This window comes from Oncorhynchus masou, chromosome 18 (assembly GCF_036934945.1).
Source record: "Oncorhynchus masou masou isolate Uvic2021 chromosome 18, UVic_Omas_1.1, whole genome shotgun sequence".
Lineage (NCBI taxonomy): Eukaryota > Metazoa > Chordata > Actinopteri > Salmoniformes > Salmonidae > Oncorhynchus > Oncorhynchus masou.
Window position 1 is genome coordinate 47,494,266 of NC_088229.1, and position 19,025 is coordinate 47,513,290.

General features: G+C 41.3%; 1 protein-coding gene across 3 annotated transcripts in view; it reads right to left on the reverse strand.

The window, feature by feature from the left end:
* Positions 1-374: 374 nt before the first annotated feature.
* Positions 375-19,025, reverse strand: part of LOC135504722 (cadherin-23-like) — a 611,744-nt gene continuing 593,093 nt past the window's right edge. For 2 of the 3 annotated variants that reach the window (XM_064923533.1, XM_064923534.1), the window contains 3 exons: positions 2,278-2,397; positions 1,976-2,086; positions 375-1,556 (listed from right to left, as the gene is read on the reverse strand). In XM_064923533.1, the coding sequence (XP_064779605.1) occupies positions 1,209-1,556; positions 1,976-2,086; positions 2,278-2,397 (579 nt within the window). In that variant the 3' untranslated portion in view covers positions 375-1,208. The remainder of the gene's footprint in view (positions 1,557-1,975; positions 2,087-2,277; positions 2,398-19,025) is intronic. The other variant, XM_064923535.1, reaches the window with a different exon arrangement.

Below are 19,025 nucleotides of genomic sequence, written 5' to 3' on the forward strand. Positions count from 1 at the left end.
AACATGCTAACTACGTTCTGGGAAAGTTCTGTTTGACATTAAGGGAATGAAACAGTCTTTGCACATCACTGGAACAGTCCTATGAAAACAATAGGTAATGGCAGTGGTGGAAAAAGTACCCAATTGTCATACTTGAGTTAAAGTAAAGATACCTTAATAGAACATGACTCAAGTAAAAGTGAAAATCACCCAGCAACATCCTACTTGAGTAAAAGTCTAAAATAATTAGGTTTTAAATATAGTTAAGTATCAAACGTACATGTAATTGCTAAAATATACTTAAGTGCCAAAAGTAAATACTAAATAATTTCAAATTCCTTACATTAAGCAAACCAGACGGCACCCTTTTTTTTTTTTTTTTTTTTTTTTTTTTTTTTTTTTTTTTTTAAATATGTGCATAGCCAGGGGCACGCTCCAACACTTAGACATAATTTACAAATAAAGCATGTGTTTAGTCAGATCAGAGGCAGTAGGAATGACCAGAGATGTTCTCTTGATATAATTGTGTGAATTAGACCATTGTCCTGATAAGCATTCAAAATGCAATGTACTTTTGGAAGTCAGGGAGAATGTATGGAGCAAAAAATACATACTTTAACTTCACTACATTCCTAAAGAAAATTAAAAGTAAAGTACAGATATCCCCCAAAAATGACTTAAGTAGTACTTTCAAGTATTTTTACTTAAGTACTTTACACCACTGGGTAATGATCTAATGAGACTCTTAAGGGAATGTTCTCTAAAAGTGTGGGAATGTTGTTAGCTGGGCACCTGGATCTTAGCTGAATGTGTAAGAGACCAAATAATATCCTGCAAGAGACAAGCTGGCCATAATGTCCTATTTATCAAAATGTTTTATCTTAGAAGTCTTTCAGTTTGCTTTGCTATTTTATGTTCCAGGTCTTCAATTGACACACAGGCCTATGCATTTGATCCACCATCAGGCATTAAATGAAATTAAAATCCCTTACACATACCTTCCATGGCTCACAAAGATCTTCACTGGCATTTGAAGTTCCCAGACTATACACACTCCACCTCCTCCAACCCCTGGCCCTCTGCCCGCTTTCCAAAATCTCTCCTGGCTGTATACTGGTCACAGTGGTCAGTGTCTGACACTCAGTCTATGAGGAGAGGATCGAGGAAGAGTCAGAGGGACAGGAGGACACTCCACTCAGTGGTGGATCTTCTCAGACCAGCGAGGCTAGTCATAACTCTGTGATCTCCAGCGGGCTCTCGGACAGTGTGTCATCAACCTTGTTGTTATGGTGCAGCAGCGTGGACTTGGCCGACTCAGTACGGGCATTGCGCTCGGTGTACAGCCCCCTGTCGGTGGCGTTAAGCGCCTCCATGGAGCGCGCCAGGGCCAGCTGGTTGTCCTCAGGCAGACTGTTGAGGTCAGAGGTCAGGAGCGTGCCCATGCTGCCGTGAACAACGTGCACGCCTTCGGGTCCTCTCATCTCTACGGGGAGCTTGTGTTTGAAGCGCAGCGTGCCCCAGCTGCCACCCATGCCCACTCGCTCATCCTCGTCATCATCCAGGTCACTCTGGATCAGCTGGGAGAGGAAAGAAGGTAGAGACATGGAAGAGAGGAATAGGCAGATTATATTAAAGGGTAGAGGGTTGAAGGAAGTTGGGGGGAATAAGCAAAAAAGCAGCACCAATTGTCTCATTGAAATTAAGTAACATTGAAAGTCAGCTGCAATAATGTTGAAAAGGTGCAGCAGTCAGAAATTAGCCTGAAAGGAATTCTGAGGGGAAAAACAGCAGTTAGCACTAGCAGTCGGTGGCAACATCCTATAGAGCAGTAGAGTGGGGTGGCAGTGGCCTACAGGAGTCATGCAAGCAGAGGCAGTGAGACGGAGAAGCGCCAGTGGGGAAAACAGAGGAGTGATATAGCGCCCTCCAATGGTGGTGGCAGGGAGCAGGACAGCACACAGCAACAGGATTGGACCTGCTTCTTCTCACGTCCCACCTCTGTGACTGACGATTGGTCGCCTTGGCTGGTCGACTTGGTGACCAGTCTGGCTGCAAAGAGCTTTTTGAGCCTCAGGTAGTCGTCCAGAACCACATTGAGCAATGTGCCCTAATAGGACAGCAGTTAGGGTCACAATCACAGTCAATCAAAATCACATTCACCGTCCCAATATGTTTAGATTACCGCACAGCACCTCAAAACCAATGGTTGTTTTACAAGCAGAAATATTAGTTCCCAACAGGAATGTGTGGTCACTGCCACCTGAGAGGACATATTTTGTGTGTTTGTGTGTCCCTTACCTTAACGGGCCCCTCCCTCATGATCTGGCCCAGCTTGGCGATGTTGTCATACTCCTGGATGGCTGCTCTCAGGTAACGGTCATCCTCAGGCTTGGCTTGAGGCTTGCGGCCAAATGTTCCCTGCAAGATGTAATACACACACACACACAGTTCAGTGAAAGACAAATGCCTGGCCTAGGAGGGCAGCACTGGGGATACGAGAGACACAGAGATCCAGAGCTGACTTTGGCTGGGATTCAATTAAATGTGTACTGTACTGTCGACATGCAGGCAATTTCCATGATGTTCGCTGAGATTGCATACACGGTAAACGCTGAGGTTGTCAAATAAAGTGTAAGTTACCTTTAAAGTCAAGTGCAGTGCGCGTGTTGATAGTGATTTGATTGAATCACTGCCTGAGGGTCACTCAGAGGGCGGAGCCATGATGACTAATTGGAGCTCATGTAAACCTGAGACAAAATGTGGTGTCATCTTCCCTAGGACTATATACAGCGGGGAATGTGAAGCAACACAAACATAGGCACAGACACATGCATACGCACATACGATAACATATGCATTATACACACATGTACACATGGATTTTGTATTGTAGATACAGTGGGTAGAACAAGTATTTGATACACTGCCGATTTAGCAGGTTTTCCAACTTACAAATCATTTCAAATTTTTATCATAGGCACACTTCAACTGTGAGAGACGGAATCTAAAACAAAATCCAGAAAATCACATTGTATGATTTTTAAGTAGTTAATTTGCATTTTATTGCATGACATAAGTATTTGATACATCAGAAAAGCAGAAATTAATATTTGGTACAGAAACCTTTGTTTGCAATTACAGAGATCATACGTTTCCTGTAGTTCTTGACCAGCTTTACACACACTGCAGCAGGGATTTTGGCCCACTCCTCCATACAGACCTTCTCCAGATCCTTCAGGGTTCGGGTTTGTCGCTGGGCAATACGGACTTTCAGCTCCCTCCAAAGATTTTCTATTGGGTTCAGGTCTGGAGACTGGCTAGGCCACTCCACTCCACTCCTCTACCTTGACCCAGCCACACCTTAGTTGCCCTGGCTGTGTGTTTCGGGTCGTTGTCATGCTGGAAGACCCAGCCACGACCCATCTTCAATGCTCTTAATGAGGGAAAGAGGTTGTTGGCCAAGATCTTGCGATACATGGCCCCATCCATCCTGGCCCCATCCATCGGTGCAGTCGTCCTGTCCCCTTTGCAGAAAAGCATCCCCAACAAATGATGTTTCCACCTCCATGCTTCACGGTTGGGATGGTGTTCTTGGGGTTGTACTCATCCTTCTTCTTCCTCCAAACACGGCGAGTGGAGTTTAGACCAAAAAGCTCTATTTTTGTCTCATCAGACCACCTGACCTTCTTCCATTCCTCCTCTGGATCATCCGGATGGTCATTGGCAAACTTCAGATGGGCCTGGAAATGCGCTGGCTTGAGCAGGGGGACCTTGCGTGCGCTGCAGGATTTTAATCCATGACGGTGTAGTGTGTTACTAATGGTTTTCTTTGAGACTGTGGTCCCAGCTCTCTTCAGGTCATTGACCAGGTCCTGCCATGTAGTTCTTGGCTGATCCCTCACCTTCCTCATGGTCATTGATACCCCATGAGGTGAGATCTTGTATGGAGCCCCAGACTGAGGGTGATTGACCGTCATCTTGAACTTCTTCCATTTTCTAATAATTGCGCCAACAAATCAAATCAAATTTATTTATATAGCCCTTTGTACATCAGCTGATATCTCAAAGTGCTGTACAGAAACCCAGCCTAAAACCCCAAAACAGCAAGCAATGCAGGGGCGGCAGGGTAGCCTGGTGGTTAGCGCGTTGGACTAGTAACTGAAAGGTTGCAAGTTCAAATCCCCGAGCTGGTACAAATCTGTCATTCTGCCCCTGAACAGGCAGTTAACCCACTGTTCCTAGGCCGTCATTGAAAATAAGAATTTGTTCTTAACTGACTTGCCTAGTAAAATTGACAAAATTACAAAAAATTAAAAAAAAAATGCAGTGGTAGAAGCACGGTGGCTAGGAAAAACTCCCTAGAAAGGCCAAAACCTAGGAAGAAACCTAGAGAGGAACCAGGCTATATGAGGGGTGGCCAGTCCTCTTTTGGCTGTGCCGGGTGGAGATTATAACAGAACATGGCAAGATGTTCAAATGTTCATAAATGGCCAATATGGTCAAATAATAATAACCAAAGTAGTTGTCGAGGGTGCAGCAAGTCAGCACCTCAGGAGAAAATGTCAGTTGGCTTTTCATAGCCGATCATTAAGAGTATCTCTACCACTCCTGCTGTCTCGAGAGAGTTGAATACAGCAGGACTGGGACAGGTAGCACAATCCAGTGAACAGGTCAGGATTCCATAGCCGCAGGCAGAACAGTTGAAACTGGAGCAGCAGCACGGCCAGGTGGACTGGGGACAGCAAGGAGTCATCATGCTAGGTAGTCCTGAGGCATGGTCCTAGGGCTCAGGTCCTCTGAGAGAAAGAGAGAATTAGAGAGAGCATACTTAAATTCACACAGGACACTGGATAAGACAGGAGAAGTATTCCAGATATAACAAACTCAAAAAGGATGTAGCAACTGCAGATTTCCCCTTTAATATATTGTGTTTTGTGTTTTGTCCCACGTGATTTTTATATTTGTTTCCACATTAAAACATGGAGATGGATCTCTGTGTTGTGTATTGTTTTGGTATAACTGATGATAGGTTTGGATTTATGAACTTTAAATCCTTATTAATCATTAGTTGTAATAGAGAAATGAGGGGTGCCATAACCATTAACCTCTGGTGTAGCCCCTCGGCTATCTGTAGGAGGAAAGTATATGGCGGGGGAAATTAAGCTTGGAATGTACTGAATGTAGGGAAAGCGATCACGTGGCAGGCATTGACAAGGGGAGAGAGCCATGGATTAGTGATGAAGAGGGGTCGAGATCAGGTCAGGTCACGTTAAGGGAGAAATAAAAGTTTCTGGCCCGTATCACTCAGTGTCCTGTCTAGCACTAAATTACAATATTTGTTCAGATGTGTAGGAGGAGACTCAGCCTAGAACGAAGGGTTTACATATCAGTGCTTGTGTGAAAAGGTTCTTGTCTAATGCATTGTCTAATGCAGCTGTATTGATCCTCTGGGAAGAATACACTTGCTTGAACTTTTTATGGCTGCAGGGGCAGTATTGAGTAGCTTGGATGAAAAGGTGCCCATTGTAAACGGCCAGCTCCTCAGTCTCAGTTGCTAATATATGCATATTATTATTAGTATTGAATAGAAAACACTCTAAAGTTTCCAAAATTGTCAAAATATCATCTGTGAGTATAACAGAACTGACATTGCATGCGAAACCCTGAGGAAAATCAAAACAGGAAGTGGCTTCGATTTTGAAAACTCCATGTTCCATAGCCTCCCTTTGCTGGATTTAAAGGGATATGAACCAGATTCCTTTTCCTTGCGCTTCCTCAAGGTGTCAACAGTCTTCAGACATAGTTTCAGGCTTTTATTTTGAAAAATGAGCCAGAACAATAACATCGCGTCAAGTGGTCACATGAGTTTTGCTCGCGCAACAGAATTTGGACAGCCGGTTGATATATTATCGATTATATATTTTAAAAACAACCTAAGGATTGATTATAAAAAACTTTGACATGTTTCTGTGGACATTATGGAAACTATTTGGAATTTTCGTCTGCTTGTCGTGACTGCTCTTTCCTGTGGATTTCTGAACATAACGCGACAAACAAACAGAGGTATTTTGGATATAAAAAACATATTTTTGGAACAAACGGAACATTTGTTGTTTAACTGGGAGTCTCGTGACTGAAAACATCCGAAGATCATCAAAGGTAAACAATTACTTTGATTGCTTTTGTGATTTTCGTGAACGAGCTACCTGATGCTAAGTGTACTTAATGTTTTATCGTGCGATCGATACGACTTACACAAATGCTTGGATTGCTTTCACTGTAAAGCATCATTTCAAAATCTGACATGACAGGTGGATTAACAAAAAGCTAAACTGTGTTTTCCTATATTGCACTTGTGATTTCATGAATATAAATATTTATAGTAATATTTGTTGTATGTAGCGCTATTCTTTCAGCGGTCGTTGATGACACTTATCTCGATATCGGGATTGCAGCGATAACAAGTTAACCTCTCTGGGCAACCCGACACGCAAGCGTCCCACCTTGCCAACAATAAATGCAAATGCGCTACGCCAAATGCTAATAGCACTCGTTAAAACTCAAACGTTCATTAAAACTCACATGCAGGGTACTCAATTCAAGCTACACTCGTTGTGAATCTAGCCAACAAGTCAGATTTTTAAAATGCTTTTCGGCGAAAACATGAGAAGCTATTATCTGATAGCATGCAACACCCCGAAATACCAGAAGGGGACGTGAACAAAAGAATTAGCGTAGCCGGCGCTACACAAAACGCAGAAATAAAATATAAAACATTCATTACCTTTGACGAGCTTCTTTGTTGGCACTCCTATATGTCCCATAAACATCACAATTGGGTCTTTTTTTCGATTAAATCGGTCCTTGTATACCCAAAATGTCCATTTATGAAGACCGTCAGATCCAGGAAAAACACCGTTTTTAAACGCAACGTAATTTTTAAAAATTAAAAATGTTGCCTATAAAATTTGACAAAACACTTCAAACTACTTCTGTAATCCAACTTTAGGTATTAGTAAATGTTAATAAACGATCAAATTGATCACGGAGCGATCTGTATTCAATAGCAACAAGTTTGGAAAACATAGCCCACTTTTCCGGTTCCATTTTTTCCAGCTGTGGACCTGAAGACCGGATGTGCCTATTACTCAGATGACCAAGGATTTAGTTGCATCGAAATCACAACACTGGCGACATCGTGTGGAAGCTGTAGGAACTGTAATCCCATCCTTAACTATTATTCCTTCCAATAGACAATACAGAGACTGGCGGATTGATTTTTTTCTCCGTCGATTTTGTGATCAGGTTTCCTTCCGATTTTGACCACGGAACACGTTCAGTTATAGTCACAGACATCATTGAACCAGTTTTAGAAACTTCAGAGTGTTTTCTATGCACACATACTAATCATATGCATATACTATTATTCCTGGCATGAGTAGCAGGACGTTGAAATGTTGCGCGATTTTTAACAGAACGTTGAAAAATGTAGCCCGATCTCTAACATTAAGCTTTCATAGTGTCCGTCAAGTTTTTACTCTGAAAATTAGAACCAAACACTGGCAACATCATTGCTTAAATGGCAAATGAGAGAAAGTATGCTACTGCTAATATACACATTTCTAATATTCTGAGAATATGGCAACCATGTTCTAGGTACTGTGTGTTTCAATCAGAATCAACGCTACAATTACATACATTTACATTTTAGTCATTTAGCTTTAATCCAGAGTGATTTACAGTTAGTGCATTCATCTTAAAATAGCGAGGTCTGACAACCATATATCACAGTCATTGTAAGTACATTTTCCCTCAATAAAGAAGTTATCAGCAAAGTCAGTGCTAGTTGGAAAAGACAAGGTCATCTAATGCACAATTGTGTTCTTTCCCGCTATTCATTCATTTTGATGCAGCCCATCCTCTTATCTGATTATCAAATCAAATGTTATTTGTTACATGCTTCGTAAACAACAATGAAATGCTTACTTACTGGCCCTTCCCAGCAATGCAGAGAGAAAAATAATAAAACAAGAATAAATACACAGTGATTAACGACTACAATACACAGGGTACCAGTGTACCAGGTAATTGAGGTAGATATGTACATATACAGTAGATAGGGGTAAAGTTTCTAGTCAACAGGATAGATAATAAACAGTAGCAAGCAGCGTGATGGGCCAAAAGAGTGCAAAAAGGGTCAATGCAGATTGTCCGGGTAGCTATTTGGATAACTATTTGGCAGTCTTATGGCTTGGGGGTAGAACCTGTTCAGAGCCTTGTTGGTTCCAGACTTGGTTTATCGGTAAACTTGCCGTGAGGTAGCAGAGAGAACAGTCTATGACTGGGGTGGCTGGAGTCTTTGACAATTTTTAGGGCCTTTCTCTGACACTAGCTGGAATAGAGGTCCTGGATGGCAGGGAGCTCGGCCCCAATGATATGCACTGGGCCATACGCACTACCTTCTGTAGAGTTTGCAGTCGGATGCCAAGAAGTTGCCATACCAAATGGTGATGCAGCCAGTCACGATGCTCTGAATGGTGCAGCTATAGAATTTTTCAGCCTCCTGAGGAGGAAGAGGTGTTGTCTTGCCTTCTTCACAACTGTGTTGGTATGTGTGGACCATGTTAATTCATTGGTGATGTGGCCCCTGAGAAATTTGAAGCTTTCAACCTGCTCCACTAGAGCCCTGTTGATGTGGATGGGGGTGTGCTCTGCCCTCCATTTCATGTAGTCCACGATCAGCTCCTTTGTCTAGTTGACGTTGATGACCTCACTGACCTCCTCCTTATAGGCTGTTTCATTGTCTTCGGGGATCAGCCTACCATTGTTATGTTGTTAGTATACTTATGCTCAGTCCCAGGGTCCTGAGCTTACTGATGAGCTTCGAGGGTACTTTTGTGTTGAATGCTGAGCTATAGTCGATGAAAAGCATTCTCACATAGGTGTTCCTCTTGTCCAGTTGGGATAGTGCAGTAGAGATTGCGTGGGGATCTGATGGGGCGGTATGCGAATTGGAGTGGGTCCAGGGTGTCTGGGATAATGGCCTTTTAAATAATTTCATGGCTACAATTGTGAGTGCTATGGAGCGATAGTCATTTAGACAGGTTACCTTGGCATTCTTGTGCACAGGGACTATGGTGGTCTGCTTGAAACATGTAGATATTACAGTCTTGGTCAGGTAGAGGTTGTAAATGTCAGTGAACACACATGACAGCTGGTCAACACATTCTCTGGTAATTCGTCTGGCCCTGTGAGCTTGTAAATGTTAACCTGTTTAAATGTCTTCTCACATCGGCTATGGAGAGCGAGATCACACAATTGTCTGGAACATCTGGGGTTATCATGCATGGTTCAGTGTTGCTTACCTCGAAGTGAGAATAGAAGGCTTTTAGCTCGTCTGGTAGGCTCACGTCACTGGGCATCTCGAGGCTGGGTTTCCCTTTGTAATCCGTGATAGGTTGCAAGCCCTGCTACATCTGACAAGATTCAGAGCCAGCGTAGTAGGATCTTAGTCCTGTATTGATGCTTTGATGCCTGTTTGATGGCTTGTTGGACGTCATAGCGGGATTCCTTGAAAGCAGCAGCTCTAGCCTTTAGCTCAGTGTGGATTTAGCCTGTAATCAATGTCTTTTGGTTGGGATATGTAAGTACAGTCCCTGTGGGTACAACGTCGTTGACGCACTTGTTAACGAAGCCAGATCATTCCACCAAAAAGGGTGGTTTTCCTGTCCCGACCTTAATCACCAGGAAAAACACTTAAAAGTGTGAGATAATGACACAAAATATGTTTTTGGGTTTTAATTTAAGTGTTTCATTATTAATAAAACATATGTAAGACCTTTATATTGCAAACTGTTTTTTAAATATGTTGTCGGGCACGGTCAGTACCATAATATTGTCTTGTCTCTCGGGTCAGGAGTCATGGTTTCGTGACATATTTTGAGTTTAAATTTCATAATACAAAGGAAAGTATTATAGTTATAGTGGACTACTTAAAAAACTAAAATATCAAATAAATATTACAAATAATTTACAAGTAATAGCTGTCCCTCAATTTCATGTCACTGGTGTTAAACTGTATAAAAACCATCACTTTGAAAATATGCAACATCCTTGACAAATTCTTCCTGGGTAAAAGGTTCATTGGAGATGGGACTGTTTTGAAAAGCACATGGTGAGTATACACTCTCTTTTCATATGTTAACAATTTGATGATTAACTTGGTAATTCCATGCAAGAACTTAAGATGTGTCACTTATAGCAAGAAAGAAAATTGGATGAAAATTATTGACGAAATTGTATGATTTAAGTGATTTATTTACAATTTAAGAAGGGATGCTGTTCATTAACTTCATGTGACGAGCAATCCCGGATCCGGGATCCTATTTATAGCCTCAAGCTCATTAGCATAACGCAACATTAACTTTTGTTAACAAAAGTCAAAATATGCTTTTCAACCATAGCTAAACAAGCATTTGTGTAAGAGTATTGATAGCTAGCATAGCTATAAGCCTAGAATTCAGCCAGCAACATTTTCACAAAAACCAGATAACCAAATAAATAAAATCATTTACCAAGAATGAAGAGCTTCGGATGTTTTCAATGAGGAGACTCTCAGTTACATAGCAAATGTTCAGTTTTTCCTGAAAGAATCTTTGTGTAGGAGAAATCGCTCCGTTTTGTACATCACATTTGGCTACCGAAACGAACCGAAAATTCAGTCACCAAAACGCCAAACTTTTTCCGAATTAACTCCATAATATCGACCGAAACATGGCAAACGTTGTTTAGAATCAATCCTCAAGGTGTTTTTTCACATATCTCTTCATTGATATGCAGTTCGTGGAAGCCTGCTTTCCCCTCAGAATCGCATGGAAAAATACCAGCAGCTGAAAATGACGCACCAATTTCGACGGAGGACACCGGGCGGACACCTGGAAAATGTAGTCTCTTATGGTCAATCTTCCAATGATATGCCTACAAATACGTCACAATGCTGCAGACACCTTGGGGAAACGACAGAAAGGGCAGGCTCATTCCTCTCGCATTCACAGCCACATAAGGAGACAATGGAAAACGGAGCCTCAAAAATCCTGCTGATTTCCTGGTTGCCGTTTCATCTTGGTTTTGCCTGTAGCTCCCGTTCTAGGGCACCCACAGACAATATCTTTGCAGTTCTGGAAAATTCAGAGTGTTTTCTTTCCAAAGCTATCAATTATATGCATAGTCGAGCATCTTTTTGTGACAAAATATCTTGTTTAAAACGGGAACGTTTTTCATCCAAAAATGAAATTGCGCCCCCAGAGTTTCAAGAGGTTATTAACAGAGACACGCCCCTCCCCCCTCATCTTACCCGAGGCTGCCGATCTGTCTTGACGATGCATGTAAAAGCTAGCGAGAGGTATATTATCCATGTCCTCGTTGAGCCATGATTCCAAGAAACATAGAATATTACAGTTCTTCAGGTCCCATTCATAGCATAGTCTCGAATGGAGATCGTCCAGTTTTTTTTCTCTAGTGACTAAGTTCTCCAACAGAACGGAGGGTAGAGGCGATTTATTTGCATGCCAACTCGTCAGGAGGCCGGCTCGTCTGCTTCTTTTGCGCCGTCACTTCCTCTTTTGAGTCCCGGGGATTAGGGCCTGGTCCAGAGTAAGCAGATTGTCCAGAGCTGCTGACTCCTTGAAGTATAAATTGCCATCCAAATCGAGGTTAGTGATCGCTGTTCTGATCTCCAGAAGCTGTTTTCGGTCATAGTAAATTATGGCGGAGACATTATGTACAAAAGAAGTTAAGATCAGCGTAAAAAAATACACAAAATAGCAGAATTGGTCAGGAGCGCGTCAAATGGCTGCTATCCACTGCAGCACCAACTTATCAGCAGTAACAGATGCTATAATTTTGGCAAATGTATTTCAGTTTATCAGGGGTATACTGCAGCTCCTCCAGAACCCTACGCACGGCTATGATTCTATAAGGAAATAAATGAAGTGTAATGCTGGAGAGATGAGAGTTGCAGGCTCATGTCTATCAGAGCAGAGAGAGATTACATTTACAGAAAGAAAGTGAATCTCATTGTAGCTCTGTGAGAGATACGGCTACGCGTTGGTCTTAAATATTATAACTTTTACACTGAAAAAACTGAAAATAATTTTTCATGCCACGAGGTACCAGATCTGGCCAAAGAGGTTATGGAACGAAACAGTCCAAAACAGAGACTGGATGTACAATGTAATATTGTATGTCCAATATGTACATTCAAAACACTGTTAAAAGCACTGTGTCTGTCCAAGTGGTTCACCAATCATGGCCTTGATAGACCCGGCAACAGTAACTTGGTGTGATGTTGTAATGACGCCATTTTTTAGGGGGAGAACGTTTCTTTAGGACCATCAGCTGATGTCCTGAGAACTGATGGTGGGACGTTGATCGAATATCCTAGCCCCCTGATCTCGCGAGCTTACATTCTGTTCCACTACACTGATACAAACTGGCCACGACCAGATTTAAACCGTTTGAGCCCCCCCCCCTCCTTCCAACATATGGCCAGACCAATCAGGGTCCTCTGATAATCTGTGGGGGTGGTTTAATTGATGACAACAATGAGAAGCGCCTGTAGTCAAAGTCGAAAATCATAACAACAATGGCTGCTTTTGGGGAGGTCTATGTTGAAGCAGTTATATCAGAACTGGAGTGAATAATTTAACTGAAAGAATAGCAAATTACTGCATTGAAGGCTTTTCTCAGGAGAAATATGATTTCATTATTTTCTGGACTGGATTTTGACAAGAGCTTGATTTACCAGCTCGCTCCACTGGTAGTCAAGAAAATGGAACAAATCGAGTGTCGCGGTTGGTCGCCCTACATAACTATGGATGTTATCGTTATAATTTCTAATCTAGACTATGTTGGATTAACAATTTAGTGTATGCTTTCAAAAACACCCCTGTAAAAAAAATATTACATCTGGAAATACAGCAGTATGTCTAATATTTTCAAAAACTTTAGATATGACACAGGTTTTCCTTTGAGAACTTTCCCAAACTTTAGGCTATTATAATGGCTATTATTACTGATTCATTAGTGCATGTATTTGTCTTTCACATACACCTGTTTTGGTGAGTACAGCATCAGTGCCTACATTGTCAACAACCTTCCAGTATTCAGATTACACAACATGCAAGACAAATTCTGCACATCATCAGTGACTTTCTTGGTCTATAGTAGTTAGTTGATTAACTGCTCAGAAATTAGACTGTGTATGTTCCATACCATATGGTATGGTGTTACTCTAAATGCAACTGAATAACACTGTCATAACAGTTGCTCAAAACTTTCGGTGGTGCTGAAACAGCTGCCTCTATAAGGCTGTTCAGTATTGCAGGACTTGTTTTCAGCCCCGGGAGAGTAAAGCTGGATTTCAGAAACTATGAGAACTAGCTTTAACTGAAGATGGCCTGCAAATTCTTCAACTTCAAGTAATGACAGTTTAATGACAGTTTAAAGCCAGCAAGCCAAAGGACAGGGATGCCTTATGCATTTTGTTAATTTATGTTTAAAAGTGATAGGTTGTTACGAAGACATGACCTGACACAGTCATTTAAAATATAGTTCCATCAGTAGTGATGTCCACATATTCCTACAGTGAGGTTGTGTTCAGTTCTGTACATGTACTTTTGATGAGCTAATCTGAAAATAAATTATGTACAGGGTTCTATACATTTCTATAGGATGCATTTTTCTAAATAAAAGTGACTGATTGTAACTGCTTACGTTTACTGGCTGTATTCCTTCATTTTGGTATAATTCTATTGTATTTTCAAGTTTTGCATATTTGAGAATTCACACTTTTCTTTGTTTTTATCTGAGCACCTCTTGCATCCCTAAGACTGTTGCATCCGTAAGACTGATTTTAAGGTCAAATTAATGACGTGTGAACATCAATGGAATATTATGTTAAACTAAAACAAATATGCTATGAACGTCATAAAACTGACTTGTGGGAATGTTCTGTGCAACCCCTTAAGTACAATATGTAATACTATTCTTGCAACATTCCAGACAGCTTCCATAACTTAATTAAATGTTCTGGTTACCTTTAAAGAACTTAGACCAGGTGTTCTGTCAACATTAACTCTTTGACGCGTATGAACACACAGGTGTGATAATTCTACAGTGGTCCCTGCAGCGTACGCTCAAACTGGTGTGATTAGAACAATTCATTAGAACATTTAGTTACAATTGACGCAAAAGTCAGCATTTGAGCTAGCCACACTGTTTTTTCACAGAGACATTTTGCGTAAACACAGCTTTTACAACATTATATCCTCAATGTGAGCAGTTCATTGTTGGATGCAATGTTCAGACATTCACAGAAGTAGTAACAGCATAACACAATTCCAATCCGAATCAAATAACGTAGGATATATTAGTTCTAATGCTAAGTGATGAAAGAGTGAGCTAACACAAGCCATCATATTTAACTACCTCTTGGCTTGATAGAAACCATAATGTGAATTAGCTAATAGCATTACTATTTACAATTCATTACATCACCAGTGATCGAAATGCAGTGCATTCAAAGTACTCAGACCCCTTGATTTTTTGCACATTTTGTTACTTTACAGCCTTGTTCTAAAATGGATGAAATTCAATGTTTTCCTTTTAAATATACACACAATACTCCATAATGACAAAGAGAAAACAGTTAATTTGAAAAAATGTTGCTATGACACTCAAAATTCAGCTCCTGTTTCCATTGATCATTCCTTTCTACAATTTGATTAGAGTCCACCTGTGGTAAATTAAATTGATTGGACATGATTTGGCAAGGCACACACCTGCTTATATAAGGTCCCACAGTTGAATGTGCATGTCAGAGCAAACATCAAGCCATGAGGTTGAAGGAATTGTCTGTAGAACTCCCCTAGGGAAGGGTACCAAAACATTTCTGCAGCATTGAAGGTCCCCAGGAACACAGTGGCCTCCATCATTCTAAAATGGAAGAAGTACCAAGACTCTTCCTAGAGCTGTCCGTCCGTTGGGGAGAAGGGCCTTGGTCAGGGAGGCGACGAAGAGCCCAATGGTCACTCTGACAGAGCTCCAGAGTTCATCTAATCAGATGAAACCAAGATCGAACTCTTTGGCCTGAATGCCAAGCGTCATGTCTGGAGGAAACCTGGCACCATCCCTACGGTGAAGCACGGTGATGGCAGCACCATGCGGTGGGGATGTTTTTAAGAGGCAGGGACGGGGATTAGTCAGGATTGAAGGAAAGATGAACGGCGCAAAGTACAGAGAGATCCGTGATGAAAACCTGCTCCAGAGCGCTCAGGACCTCAGACTGGGGTGAAGATTCACCTCCCAACAGGATAATGACCCTAAGCACACAGCCAAGACAATGCAGGAGTGGCTTCGGGCCAAATTTCTGAATATCCTTGAGACTTGAACCCCATCAAATATCTCTGGAGAGACCGCAAAATAGATGTGCAGATCCCCATCCAACCTGAGCTTGAGAGGATCTGCAGAGAAGAATGGGAGAAACTCACCAAATACAGGTGTGTCCAGGTTGTAGGTTTTTAATACCCAAGAAGGTACTTCAACAAAGTACTGAGTAAAGGATCTGAAAACTGTGATATTTCAGTAGTTTTTTTATTCATTTCTAAAAACCTGTTTTTGCTTTGTCATTATGGCGTATTGTTTGTTGATTGATAAGGGGGGAAAACTATTTAATCAATTTTAGAATAAGGCTGTAACGTAACAATATGTAGATAAGTCAAGAGGTCTGAATACTTTCCGAACGCACTGTAATTAATTAAAATACTTTATGAAAGTCAAACGTAATCCTACAGTGGTAAAGTTTGTGTGAGCTGCCATCTTTGTTTTTCCATGTAAACCAAAGATGGGAAAGGGTGACAAGATTAGTTGGGTCTGTTTGCAGTATACATGTTGAAGGTGTGTTGCCTACCATCATTCAAATCCCATCATTCACTTCCGGAAGTTTAATCAAAAGACGATTGAACCATCCTTTCACCTCATTTTGTCATAACATCTTTGGTCTGACAGACGTTTACGTGACACACACAATGCATTGTATGATGTCAACAAACATGGCTCCACACATAGCTGGTAAGTTGCGAGCTTACACTGCGGGACTTAGAGGTAATTTGTGGTTTAGTATATGGTACCCTGCGTCACCACTTTATTGCTCCAGACCAGGGCAAGGGGGAGTTAGAGCACTGATTGTGCTTTTGGGTCATACTGTGTCTCTAATTGAACAATGAATGTGTGACATAAACCAAAATATAAATGGATAATTGTGCACGACTTAAGCATTACTTACTAAAACTGTTGTTACACTGTTTTTATTATTTTATTTTGAAAGGATTATTTTGCTCTTACTGTAGACACCACTCTCTTACTGTGTACACCACTCCCGACCAGTCATGTACAGTGCGCGAGTGGCGCAACGATCTAAGTCACTGCATAGATGTACGCCTGCCTCGACTGGGAGACCCATGAGATGACTGTAGGTTTTTGGTTTTTCTCCCTCTAAAAACAGAAATAAATAACTGTAAATAACAAACTGGCTTTATTTACAAATTAGTAACAATGTCTCACCCCATTTTCAAGAATTGCATGTCTTCTCGCTCATTTTACATTATTGGAAAAGGAATTAATCTCAAATATTGCTTTTTTTAAACAAAGCAATTTATTATTATTATTATTATTCATTTAGAATTATATAAAAGCCTGTTGTATATTCTCACAGATATATTATTAACCCTGTTATTAGCAGGACAATATTTTTTTTTTTTTTTTTTTTTCACTTTTATTTAACCAGGTAGGCAAGTTGAGAACAAGTTCTCATTTACAATTGCGACCTGGCCAAGATAAAGCAAAGCAGTTCGACACATACAACAACTCAGAGTTACACATGGAGTAAAACAACCATACAGTCAATAATACAGTATAAACAAGTCTATATACGATGTGAACAAATGAGGTGAGATAAGGGAGGTAAAGGCAAAAAAGGCCATGGTGGCAAAGTAAATACAATATAGCAAGTAAAACACTGGAATGGTAGATTTGCAGTGGAATAATGTGCAAGTAGAAATAAAAATAATGGGGTGCAAAGGAGCAAAATAAATAAATACAGTAGGGAAAGAGGTAGTTGTTTGGGCTAAATTATAGGTGGGCTATGTACAGGTGCAGTAATCTGTGAGCTGCTCTGACAGTTGGTGCATAAAGCTAGTGAGGGAGATAAGTGTTCCCAGTTTCAGAGATTTTTGTAGTTTGTTCCAGTCATTGGCAGCAGAGAACTGGAAGGAGAGGCGGCCAAAGAAATAATTGGTTTTGGGGGTGACCAGAGAGATATACCTGCTGGAGCGCGTGCTACAGGTGGGTGATGCTATGGTGACAAACGAGCTGAGATAAGGGGGGACTTTACCTAGCAGGGTCTTGTAGATGACATGGAGCCAGTGGGTTTGGCGACGAGTATGAATCGAGGGCCAGCCAACGAGAGCGTACAGGTCGCAATGGTGGGTAGTATATGGGGCTTTGGTGACAAAAAGGATTGCACTGTGATAGACTGCATCCAATTTGTTGAGTAGTGTATTGGAGGCTATTTTGTAAATGACATCGCCGAAGTCGAGGATTGGTAGGATGGTCAGTTTTACAAGGGTATGTTTGGGAGCATGAGTGAAGGATGCTTTGTTGCGAAATAGGAAGCCAATTCTAGATTTAACTTTGGATTGGAGATGTTTGATGTTGGTCTGGAAGGAGAGTTTACAGTCTAACCAGAATATATAATAAAATATATTTTAGTCAGATTGGTTATGGCTCCCGAGTGGCACACAACGGGACTGCCTTGCTGTTCTCCAGCAATATCCACTGAAAGCGTACAAGGGCAGGAGATGGGCCGCAGAGCCGCGCACAGAAGACAGACCTAGCTCATGGGTATGCGAGGAGGAGGAAGGGGAGGGGGTGGACCCCCACTCTGCCACACTGGCAACACTTTAAGCGGCATTGCACTAATAATGGCGCTGACTAGGGAAACATTCCAGACGTTGTGTTGTTAGTGCCAGTCTGCATGTTCAAACTAAAACAATATAACTAATAATGGCATCTTTATGCTTTCATTAAGAAAATAATGATAAAAATACTTGGTGGAGAGTCAAGTCATATTTTTCCGATATACTGTAGGCCTACCTAGGTGACATGAGTCTCACTAGTATTGAGTAATGTGCTGTTAAAAGTGGTGTAGGTATTATTTATTTAAAGAGCATATTGAAATTAGAAGATATATGATTTGGAGCAATGGCCTACCACTATTTTAGCACTGTTTTGCGCTACTCTGAGGCAAGCATGGGGACAGGTCTTGATAAATCAATGAGATGTATATTTTAACTGATTCTCCATTTGGGTATAGGTTAGACTAGAATTAGAAACTTAGGGTGTAGAAATGTTATGCTTTTAGTGTAACGTTTATTTAACTAGGCAAGTCGGTTAAGAACAAATACTTATTTATAAGGACAGCCTACTCCTTCCTCCCTGTTGGGGAATTCAACCCCAGTCTCCCGCGTGCCTGCAAGACACTGGATTCTTTCGCTAAATAGCCCAGTACTGTACTCCCGACCGTCATATTGTACAGCGACATATGTTCTGTTCAATCCCAATGGAAAATAAGAGTTTTTTTGTTTTCCTTGGAATAGAAACACCATAATACTAATCAAATTAATCCCAAACTCTAAAAGTAATTGGAAAGGTAGATAAAAATTCTGGAGATTTTGTACATTTTGAAATGAGGCCGAGTATGAAAGTGAAGTATCAGGTTCTGACAGTAGAGAGCTGCTCGCAACCTATTGGCCATTGAGAAGCCTTAATCTGAGGACCCCTTTCCCACCGACAAAGTCCCTCTGAAGATGCTGGTGGTGATGGAGGCAGACAAACAGTGGGTGAAGTACGGAGGGTCTGCGATAGTTGCAAGGCCGCCAGCCATTTCACCCTTCCTGACCCTGCTGTTGAGTCCCAGTCCCAGTCTGGAG